Source organism: Nothobranchius furzeri, chromosome 3 (genome assembly GCF_043380555.1).
Source record: "Nothobranchius furzeri strain GRZ-AD chromosome 3, NfurGRZ-RIMD1, whole genome shotgun sequence".
Classification (NCBI taxonomy): Eukaryota; Metazoa; Chordata; class Actinopteri; order Cyprinodontiformes; family Nothobranchiidae; genus Nothobranchius; species Nothobranchius furzeri.
In genome coordinates this window covers 83,254,155-83,265,413 of record NC_091743.1, presented here as the reverse complement: position 1 = coordinate 83,265,413, position 11,259 = coordinate 83,254,155, and the positions used below count along the sequence as shown (strand labels likewise).

General features: G+C 41.9%; 1 protein-coding gene across 3 annotated transcripts; it reads left to right on the top strand.

The window, feature by feature from the left end:
* The first annotated feature begins 6,400 nt into the window (after positions 1 to 6,400).
* On the top strand, positions 6,401 to 10,419 carry LOC107384660 (uncharacterized). Of its 3 annotated transcripts, none has more exons than XM_070549964.1 (8): positions 6,401 to 6,502; positions 6,718 to 6,830; positions 7,406 to 7,621; positions 7,795 to 7,875; positions 8,109 to 8,203; positions 8,310 to 8,439; positions 9,716 to 9,752; positions 9,942 to 10,419. In XM_070549964.1, exons 1-6 carry the CDS (start codon positions 6,466 to 6,468, stop codon positions 8,329 to 8,331), a joined length of 564 nt encoding a protein of 187 aa, XP_070406065.1. In that variant the 5' UTR covers positions 6,401 to 6,465; the 3' UTR covers positions 8,332 to 8,439; positions 9,716 to 9,752; positions 9,942 to 10,419. The 3 variants fall into 3 exon arrangements, with proteins under 3 accessions (XP_070406065.1, XP_015813508.3, XP_054590644.2); XM_015958022.3 differs by having other exon boundaries at positions 9,716 to 9,764; XM_054734669.2 differs by having other exon boundaries at positions 9,716 to 9,775.
* Positions 10,420 to 11,259: the final 840 nt, after the last annotated feature.

The window sequence follows — 11,259 nt, the reverse complement described above, 5'->3', positions numbered from 1 at the left end:
AAATTCAAATCAAAATTCAAATTTTATTTGTCACATACACATTCATACACAGTACGAAATGCAGGGAATTGCCTTACACAACTGCTCATGACCTAAGAGTTGAAAATAAAAAGACTGTACCCCACAGATTAAAATGAAGGGTAAACTAACTGGGAAAGAGTAAGGTAAAATATATCTGAATTAAAGTTGAATAATAGTAAAAATAAAACACTAACATAAAAATCAGCTCATTAAAACTCCATTATATGTTTGAGTTGTAGAATATGGCAGCATGATGTAAACTTTGCCTTTTGCTCTTTTACCAGAAAGTCTCAGAGAGTAAAAAGATGCACGTCTTACCGTCTGCAGTAGGAGCTTTCTGTCAGGTGGGTTTCATGGCCTTTTATGCAGGTAAATTTAAACCACGCCCCCTAAAACAATGACGCTGCATCATTCTTGATCTTGATCAAGAATGATGCTTGATCTTTTGAAATGTATTAAACATTTTATTTGTCGAGTTTGTTTTTGTTGCCAACTTAGCAACTTTGTCATTATTTCTAATGACTTTTGTCAAGGCCCAGGGCCATTTGTGTTTTCCCTGAGTTTTAGTGTGTGTGTGTGTGTGTGTGTGTGTGTGTGTGTGTGTGTGTGTGTGTGTGTGTGTGTGTGAGAGAGAGAGAGAGAGAGAGAGAGAGAGAGAGAGAGAGAGAGAGAGAGAGAGAGAGAGAGAGAGAGAGAGAGAGAGAGAGAGAGAGAGAGAGAGAGAGAGAGAGAGAGAGAGAGAGAGAGAGAGAGAGAGAGAGAGAGAGAGAGAGAGAGAGAGAGAGAGAGAGAGAGAGAGAGAGAGAGAGAGAGAGAGAGAGAGAGGATTTGCAGCACCTGTCTCCCATCTCACTAGATTGCCTCCCAGTTAGACTCTTCCAGCTGGTCCTGATGATCAGCTCTGTCAGCAACATAAAAATCAGCCAGCCCTCAGTTCAGGGAGCAGCTGACTAGAGAGGCTCTCTGTGGTCTGTTGTCTCCTCAGCAGCATTTGTTTTGTTAAATAAAACTCTGTGTTTAACTGCAACCATTTTCAGTGTAAAGACTCATGACTCATCACATCTTTATTAGTCCCCGAAGGGCAATTTGAGACAGCATTTTTAAGCTTCAGACACTAAAATCTCTAAGTTCTAAAAACTCAACCAATTTACATATTCATAAAACCCATAAAACCTGTTATTTGTGAAAAAATAAACACCAAAGTTGTACAACATGTATAATAGCATTTTTAATAAAGCATTTTACCAACATTATGTTTAGTCACTATATATGCACAAATAAGCTGAATCATTAATTATGAGCAATGTACTGAAGACCTAATGAAACTCATTTGAATAACTTTATTTTGATTATTATTAAAATAAAATGTGTCCGTGGGTTAAAATTTAAAATTACAAATTTTAGGGTTGGTTAAAATTTTAAAATGTAATTTTACATCTCTATATTTGGCTTAGTTCAATATTTCTATACGTACAAAAACTGTATTTTAATAATCCCTTTATAGGTTGATTTATGTAGTGTAATGGTTTATGGCTCTTTTATTAAAGAGGAACCATTCTACATATTAATTTGAGATATTAATTTTAATAAAGTAATAACCAAATTTATAGAAATAAGAAGACCCAAAGGTTGTTTTCATCGATAAACTGACGATCATATCCGTGTGTCTGTGTTTCAGTTCAATGAAAAGACAAGTTTGAAATTTAAGAGTTTTAATTCTTAGTTTAAACTAATGATTTTAAATGACAATCATAGGAAACACAATCAACATTGGCAACCTTGTTGGACAATCTTTAACAGTTGATATTTTAAACTTGCACAAATAGACCTTGTGTTGGATGTGCTAAGATTGAGGATGATGGAATTATGAATGCGTGCGAGCAGGTGTCTGAGATTGCTTCAGGGAAAGAAAAGGTGAATCTGAGTGAAAAATGATGGTTTGAATTAAACTTAGTTTTTATAAGAAAAACAGCATCAGAACGCTATCTATTGTGTTCTGCCTCACCGACCTTAGGCCCCTCTTTCAGATCCGGACGTCACAGGAGGATGTTTCATCCAGGTGACACCTTGGCTGGCAGAGAAGACGAAGGTGCGCTGACGGTCCAGTCCAGAGTTGACCTCGGTACACGTTGATGAAGCGTTTAGCAGATGTGCTTTCTCAAGTTTAAATTAACTCAGAAATCAAAGACTCTGGGACGAGTCTGCGTAAGCTGGTTGCATTACGCTATTCTGTCTGGCTCGACAGGAATAGCGTGGGGGGGAGAAAAGAGCCGGCGGGGCTCCGTTCCCCGTTGGCGTTTGTTCCGCACGTCCTCTCTCTCTCGTTGTCAATCTCGTTCTGACTAACTTACCAAAAACCACTTCTCTTCCCAGAGCAAATGTGTTTTGGAGTTACTGTGAATCCAGACCTGTGTGAGCGAGTGTGAAGGTCACCGCTAAGCATCTCCCAAAAACATTATTTAATTAAGTATTGATTCATTATAGTTCATTATGATTACCTAAAGCATAATAATCATTCATTTGATTAAAATACATTTATAATGAGTAAAATGATAGAATGATTATTTAGCATTAATAATGAAGAAAGCGTAAGACTCTTTATTATGACTAGACTTCCTGTGAGAACTCCTTCTTCTGGTGATGCAGGTGTTAGATGTTGTTGATTCCTTGTAGACTTGCTGGCAGCTCAGGTCTTAATCTGTGGGTGAAAGTGCTGGTGACCCAGCTTTGACCCAGCCGGGCAAATACGACCTTTGGCACAGAAAAACCCATACTTCCTCACGTTACATTATGTTACCATGGTTGGCTGCGCTGCATATAGCAATCGGTCTGAGGGAGGAATCAGAATTATGGCTTATCCAAAGACGCAGAGAGAAGAAGAAAATGGTTGGCTCAAGTCAGCAGGAGCAACCTCACCATGACCAGAGATCACAATAACAAAAAGCTGTGTGCAGTGAGTTTAACGTGCACTCTCAAATGTTTTCTATCAAGGCTCTACATGTGTTGCTCTCAACGGCACAAGGCTGCAATTAAACTGTTAAATGTGGTAGGAAATAAACTAATACACCACTCTACAGGCACATTTTGAGGAGGGACAGTTTACTAAGACTAGGCAAGGCAAGGTGAGACTCAGGGCTGATGCTGCACCAACCCTGTTTGTTCATCGCCCTGAACCAAGGAGGAGGAAGGACCCCGCAGTGAGAAGTACAGCAGAACCACTGCATGTTGATCCACTGACCAGTGACCACACATATTGTACTCAAGGAAACTGTGGTATGAATCTTTTGAAATATTCGACATTTGTATTTATTTTATTTTAAAATTATTCTTTATTCTAACTGTGCCATTATAAATTCAGAGAATGAGGAAAGCAGCAGCAGCAGTGAGGCAAATGAGATGAGGGACAGTGAGGGGGGACATGAGATGGTATCAGGAGAGAGGGACATCCCAGGAAGCCATGAGGAGCTGGCGTCACGGCCAGGAGGAGAAAGGAACAGGCTGGAAAACCTAAGGGAGTAAATTGACGATCAAAAAGGCCGTACAGCTCGGTTTTTCAGTGGGTTCAACAGGCTGCAGGTTTCTTCAGGGCATGAGTATCCCTCTGCCTGATGTTAGAAACCTGCAAAGATAAATGCAGCCCATTAAACTGGAACCAGGTGTGTTAGGAGAGGTGTGTGACATGCTCAGTTTGAAGGTTAAAAATCTGACAGAGATGGAAAAAGAGTGTGTGCTTACTGTGGATGAGATGGCAATCACTCCAGGCGAGCATCACTCCATCACAGACCAAACTGGGATTTGCCACCACCGTTGTTTCTGGTCAGCTCTCCGCTCAGCCACTATGAAAACATGAAGATGGACACACAACACAGTTTAACCTTTAATGGTTACATAAGATTTTTGTTTTAGTAACTCTTTGACATTTATTTATTGATAATTGTGTTATTGTTAATTCTTATTTCGTGTCATTCATTAATAACAAAAAAGAAAGAGAAAATAGAATTTCTATAGCGCCTCTCAAGATAAAAATCACAAGGCCCTTCACAAAAACAAAAAATGTAAAAAAGCATTTAGAAAATGTTTAAAAATATGTTTAAAATGAGCAAAAATAGACAATTGTGATTAAAAAAATGTTAAGAAAGAGAGAGAGAGAATAGGAAAGAGGGAAATCAGTGGATCCTGAGGAAGGTGGAATAGGTGGGAGAGCAGAATAAAGAGAGAGTGGTGATGAAGGTCATACAAAAGCCAGCTTGAACAAGTGAGTCTTCAGCTGCTTTTTAAAGGAGACCACTGAGTCCACTGATCTCAGGCTCAGGGGGAGAGAGGTCCAGAGTCTGGGGGCCACAGCAGCAAATGATCTGTCACCTTTGGTCTTTAGCCTGGTGCTGCACAACCAGTAGGCTTTGATCACTGGACCTCAGGGACCTGCTGGGGGTGTAGGGACTAAGAAGATCACCAATGTAAGATGGTGCTTGTCCATGTAAGGCCCTATAGACCAGAACCAGGATCTTGAAATGAACCCTGAAGTTGACTGGCAGCCAGTGAAGCTGGAGGAGAAGCGGGGTGATGTGGGTGTGTTTGGAGGACTTGGTCAGAAGCCGAGCACAGGCATTCTGAACCACCTGTAGACGGTTCCGGCAGGTTCTGTTCAGACTGTGTGAATTACTTGTATGTGTGTGTGCATGTAGTTACATGTATGCATTTGTATTTGTATGTGCGTATGTGTAGGGAGTGTGTGTGTGTGAGCAAAAAAGTTTACTCATTGTTGGTCATTCACATGTAAGGGTACGACATGAATGCGTACACAGGTTTTATGGGTTTTATGAATATGTAAATTGGTTGAGTTTTTAGAACTTAGAGATTTTAGTGTCTGAAGCTTAAAAATGCTGTCTCAAATTGCCCTTCGGGGACTAATAAAGATGTGATGAGTCATGAGTCTTTACACTGAAAATGGTTGCAGTTAAACACAGAGTTTTATTTAACAAAACAAATGCTGCTGAGGAGACAACAGACCAGAGAGAGCCTCTCTAGTCAGCTGCTCCCTGAACTGAGGGCTGGCTGATTTTTATGTTGCTGACAGAGCTGATCATCAGGACCAGCTGGAAGAGTCTAACTGGGAGGCAATCTAGTGAGATGGGAGACAGGTGCTACAAATCCTCTCTCTCTCTCTCTCTCTCTCTCTCTCTCTCTCTCTCTCTCTCTCTCTCTCTCTCTCTCTCTCTCTCTCTCTCTCTCTCTCTCTCTCTCTCTCTCTCTCTCTCTCTCTCTCTCTCTCTCTCTCTCTCTCTCTCTCTCTCTCTCTCTCTCTCTCTCTCTCTCTCTCTCTCTCTCTCTCTCTCTCTCTCTCTCTCTCTCTCAACACTCACACACACACACTAAGGCCTAGTCCACACGTAGCCGGGGTTTTTTTTAAAACGAATATGTGCCCCTCCAAAAACTTGCATCCACACCACCTCGTTTAAAAAAAACTGTCCACACGTACCCGGATAAATACGTTGTTAAGGACATGCCAGACCTGTAGGCGGCAGTACTTCCCCCGTTCTTAACCTCATCCTTCGTCTGTGGTCTTCCGCAAGGAGCAGTAATTCCGCTTGCAAAAACAAACAAGCAAAAAGCGCTTGGACAGTTGATAAAGCGAGCGCAGCTCTGAGGGCATCCATGCTGTCTGCTAGTGTAAACACAGGTCGCACACGTGATGTCAGCATTTTTTGTCGCGGAAAGTGACGTTGCAGACCTTAAAACTCTGGTTTTGTCCGTCCACACGCAGACACCCAAAACGGAGAAAACGCAGATCTTCACTTTGGCCGGAGTTTTTAAAAAGATCAGTTTTCGTGTGAAAAAACTCAGTTTTCGTATGGACGACAGGCCAAAACCTGTCCACACGTAGCCGGGGATCTGCCAAAACGTAGATATTTTTCTAAGTTTTGGCCTGTCATCCACACGAAAACGGATCTTTTTTAAAAAAAACGGCTACGTGTGGACTAGGTTTTGGCAGATCCCCGGCTACGTGTGGACAGGGCCTAAAACTCAGGGAAAACCCAAATGGCCCTGGGCCTTAACAAAAGTCATTAGAAATAATGACAAAGTTGCTAAGTTGGCAACAAAAACAAACTCGACAAGTAAAATGTTTAATACATTTCAAAAGATCAAGCACCATTGTTTTAGGGGGCGTGGCCTAAATTTACCTGCATAAAAGGCCATGGAACCCACCTGACAGAAAGCTCCTGCTGCAGACGGTAAGATGCGCATCTTTTTCTTCTCTGAGACTTTCTGGTAAAAGAGCAAAAGGAAAAGTTTATCATGCTGCCATATTCTACAACTCAAACATATAATGGAGTTTTATTTAGCTGATTTTGATGCTACAGTGTCTTATTATTTTTTTACTGAAACAAAAAGTCTTAACAGGTATCACCAGCTTCTCTTTTCTCTGGCAGTTTTGAGTCCATCATGCTGAAGTCAGGAGCTCTGGTTCTCTTCCTGGCAGGTGAGAAGAGCTAGGAGTTGTGGCATCAAAAAGCCAACTTCATGGTGTGATTTTGCTCTGCTCAGCAGCTGAACCTGGTTCATTCACTGTGCTGATTGAAGTCACCTGGTTTAGTTGCTGAACTGAAGAACAACATGGCATGTAGATGACATGGAGATCATGTCTTATGGGAAGCTGTGATGGATGACAACATGAGGTCTCAATGTATTCTGCAGTTGCTGCCAGCCAGTTTCACCAGTACCAGTGTGTGAGGATTATTGGTACCGGAAGTGCGGACTTCAGTTCCTGTCCTATCACGTACTTTGGATTAAATCATACTGTGTTGCAAGTGAGTAAAATCCAGCCACAAGTTAGAAAATGGTCATATTTAGCAAACAGCCTGTAAAACTGGAGCTGCAGTGAAGTGATCTACACTTGTATAGCACCTTTCAGAGTCGGAGGACTCCAAAGCACTTTACACTAACGTGTATCATTAACACACATTCACATGATGATGATGATGATGAGCTAAATTGTAGCCACAGCTGCCCTGTGGCTCACTGACAGGCGAGGCTGCTGAGCACAGGCACCACTAGTCCTCCGACCACCATCAGCAGGCAAGGTTGGTTAGGTGCCTTGCCCAAGGGCACAATGGTTCTCTGCCAGCAGCTGGGATCGATCCTACAACCTTCTGATTGCTGGACAACCCGCTCTACCTCCTGAGCTGCTGCCGCCCCGTAATATCTGATGGTACATTTAAAAGCCAACATTGGCCGAGTAGGCCAACAATATCAGACTTAACCAGATGTTTGGCAAAATCCACTAAACCATCTGAAACTAAGCTCTTCCTACCCAGTTGAACAAGGTAAACTACCCACTTGGAGAAACATGTAACAGATCCTTTTATTGCATCTTTTGTTCCAGATACACTTTGAAGACCCTCTTTTCAAGGTGTGTGCAAAAGACGACAACCCAGACTGCCTGCTTCTGGTGGTTCCAGGAACCGACCGCGCTTCGGTGGAGGTTCTGGGTCAGGGGCCAGGTCTTGGATCACTCATCCAAAAAACTTTCCACAACATCAAGTCTGCTTCACCCTGCACACTTAAAATCAAACTGCAAGATTCTGCAGGCATGACTCATGTAAGTGTTACTCGTTTATACAGGCTTTTCTTTAAATTCTGATTGGAGGGATCAGTGGTGCTGCAGCAGACCACCTGTTGGGGCGCCACTGGTCCAGGGGCCCCAAGCAATCGCCTGTCCTGCCTGTTATACGACTTGTCTGCAACAGATTAAAGTTTGTTTTCTGTATTCAGCTGACATTTTTAGTCTTCAACTTTGGCAAACAATCAGTTCTGCAGTTCAATCCAACCAGACTCTTCACCCTGTCTGACCTTGTGAGTACTGATGTGAGACTGAACTTCTGTTTGTATGAGATTTAAATTTCTGTCGTGCAAATTAATGTGTATAAAAAAAAAAAGCTTAAATTGAAGGATTGGGTTAAAATAAGCAGAAACTTTCACAGGTGCAAGTCTTATAAAACGGGCACCAATTTTTTATTAAAGAAATTACTTCTAGTCTGACTGACTTTCTATGGCATCAAGATAATGGCCCCGCTTTTCTTTTTCAGAACGTCACGTTTGTATTCCATAGCAATCCTGCAACATCAACACTATATAAATTATCTGACTGGAAGAACGGAGTGCTCATAGACTCAAGTGGCTGGTTAGTGAATAGAACACAAAATAAAATAACAAGGCCAGGTAAATCTAATTGTTTAAAACAAAAAATCTGTATTAACTTTTTCCAAACTTCATATCACCCCCGGCAGGTCTGGTTATAGCAGCTGGTAAATCAAAGCATGTGAAATCTTCCTGCTCAGATGTCGTCTGCAGCCCGACTGCAGATCTAACTGAGAACAGTTTATGTAGACCTACTGAATTCTGCGACGTCAACATTGGGTAAGTCTAGCTGGAATTTGGTTCTCTGGAGCGATTTGACTTGGCTGTGTCCTGCTCGGTCTGCTGCAGTCTTGTCCTTAGGCAAGGCACTTCACCCTCCTTGGCTGGTGGTGGTGAGGGGGACCAATGGCAGAATTGCCTCTGTCAGTGCACCCCGGGTGTGTGTGTGTGTGTGTGTTTTAGAAAGTGCTGAGTCAAGTACATGCCAATAACTATCTTTGATATGTAGTTCATTACCAATTAAGTCACTTATTTGATCAAATGGGAAGATGTGCTGTGAGTTTAGACGTAGAGACTTGGATTGTCAGGTGGGGTCTGGTGACATTAAATGTCCACATTTAAGCAACAGTTTGGATTTTCTGAAACATGCTTTTAGGGACAAAGTTCATGCTAAACAAACGACACCACACTCGCGTCGAGCCAGCAACACAAACGAGGCGAAGTTTGTTTCAGATTTGAGAAATGGCTCCAACCATCTTTAATCTGCTCTAGCTCACAAACTAGAACACTCACTCTTCAAACCTATAGTGGAATATTCTAGACTAATTGCAGATGGGGAGCCTGAGTCGCACCCATGTACTTCCGGTCTCCAGAAAAATGCGAAAACGACGCTGTGTTAAGTTGTGTGAAAATAAGTCCAGGACTACAAATGTGCTTCACGAAAGTGACGTCATTGATCCAGACATGGGGAAAAGGCTTTAAGTTCAGCAAGCTACCCATAGGAGGAAAGAACCACCATAAATCTAGTCATTTACTAAGTAGTAGCTACGCTAGGGGAGAGGAGATTATGTGGTCAGTGACGTTATTGATGTGAAGTGCTGATGTAGACGTGTTAATTACCAACCTTTACAAGCTGATCAAAGTGTGTGACTAGGGTGGTTGAAATATCCATTATTTCATTTAAATTGCAGTACAACATATCCATCCAGGGTGTAAGGCAAAGCAGATTAGAAAACTCTTTTAGCCCTGTTCGTTCTTCTGGGGACCCATGAGCCGACCAGAAGGGAGGATACCTATACTTGCCCCGATGCAGCATTTTAACTGAATCCAAAGATGAATTCAAGTGCTTTATTTTCAGAGTTTGGTTGAAGTGTTTGGTTTTTGGTCTTCAGTAATAGAAGTTTATGACCAACTGGAAAAATTATGGCTTAGTGCTGGAGAGGTTTTTGGGGATTTTCTACGCGACTTTTTATATTTTTGGCCTCTCAACCCTCAGGATCAATCCCCTTTGTGCAGGAATGTAAATTTAACAGATGTGCCTTTCTATCCCAACCAGGTGTGTTGCACACTTATGAGGGAAAAGGAGAGACCAGGTAAAAAATGAGGTCAGGAAATGGTTAGAATTGCATTCAGCTCCATACTTTAACACAATTTTTATTCTTGTATGAGGTATCATTTAACATTTTTAAAATGTTTCCAAGTACCAGATTTTATTTGAGCTTTAAATTTGAAAACTTATTTTCACTGAATCATGACTAATATTTTTTCCCCCTCCATTTCAGGTGATCGATCCAGATGGCAGAAACTTTTATTTGGTCACAGATTATCGGGACTTTTCAAATGTGCGAAAGTGCTGAACTAACTTCACATTAATAGTTGTTTTGGTCATGCTTTGATGTGGTGTTTTTCACATTGATATATTCTTTACTAATGCAGGAAGAGTCAAATAAAATAATTGAGGTTAAGTTTGAATATTTGTAGGAGGGTTGGAGCTTATGGGAGAAATTAAATGGATGATGGTGCAAAAGTGATTTTGATTGTGTGGAAAAGCTTTCTGAACTTTGTCACTGGCATTCTTGTATTTCATTGCAAAAATTTAAAATTGGTTTAATGTAATTGAGTAGATCAGTAATTTGAAATGACAAAAATCTGTAGAGTATTGTCGAGTAATGTAGACACATGTTCGCTTTATTTTTTTTTTCTTCCTTTCTAGATGTACAATTGGATGCCAAAATATAAGCCATAATTTTCCTATATAAATCCTTGGCGGTGACAATTCATTTTTTTATATATCATGAGGGAGACATTATTTCTGTTATCCGCCTGTTCGGGTCTTGGGAACAGCATCCTAACAAACATGGACGTAATATTCACTTTAGAAGTGGGGGGGACATGGGGGGGGGGGGGGGGGGGGGTATCTTTACAGTATGTTCTAATGGGAAACAGGCTTCAACACAAACGGTTGTTTTCTGCTTGGTCCTAGAGCTCAACCAGTGTCAATTTAATATAAAGTAATATTGTTTTTGGATGGTAAAAAGCGCAGGGGTCAAAACTTCACTTTGGAAAAAGTGGGGGGGGGGGAGACATGTCCCCCTCCTACACCCCCCCCACCCCCCCCAAAAATTACGTCCATGCTGACAAATGAGTTCCAGACTGTCCTCTTCCGGGCGGCTCCTCCGGCAGGATGCCACAAAATTTCCAGGCCAGTTCGAAGATGTACTTTCTCCATTGTATCCTGGGTCATCCAGGGGGCCTACTGCTAGCAGGACATGCCTGAAATGCCTCCCTGGGAAGGTGTTCAGGAAGCATCCTAACAAGATGCCCAAACTACCTAAACTGACTTGTCTTGTTATGAAGGAGCAGTGGCTCTACTCCGAGTCTTTCCCGAATGTCTGAGCTCCTCACCCTATCCCTAAGGCTGAGCCCAGCCACCCCGCAGAGAGAACTCATTTCGGCTGCTTGTATCTATGATCCTGTTGGACATTACCCAAAGCTCATGACCATAGGCGAAGACTGGGTGATTGACTGGTAAATTGAGAGCCTTGCTTTCGGGTTCAGCTCCTGCTTCACAACAGCAACTGCAGACGCTGCCCTAATCTG

What these genes read in the sequence shown, in the direction of transcription:
- LOC107384660 (XM_070549964.1), top strand. Translation starts at nt 6,466, where the DNA reads ATGCTGAAGTCAGGAGCTCTGGTTCTCTTCCTGGCAG. An exon ending in TAAATCATACTGTGTTGCAA is followed by an intron (nt 6,831 to 7,405) that starts GTGAGTAAAATC and finishes CTTTTGTTCCAG; the next exon opens with ATACACTTTGAAGACCCTCT. An exon ending in TCTTCACCCTGTCTGACCTT is followed by an intron (nt 7,876 to 8,108) that starts GTGAGTACTGAT and finishes TTTCTTTTTCAG; the next exon opens with AACGTCACGTTTGTATTCCA.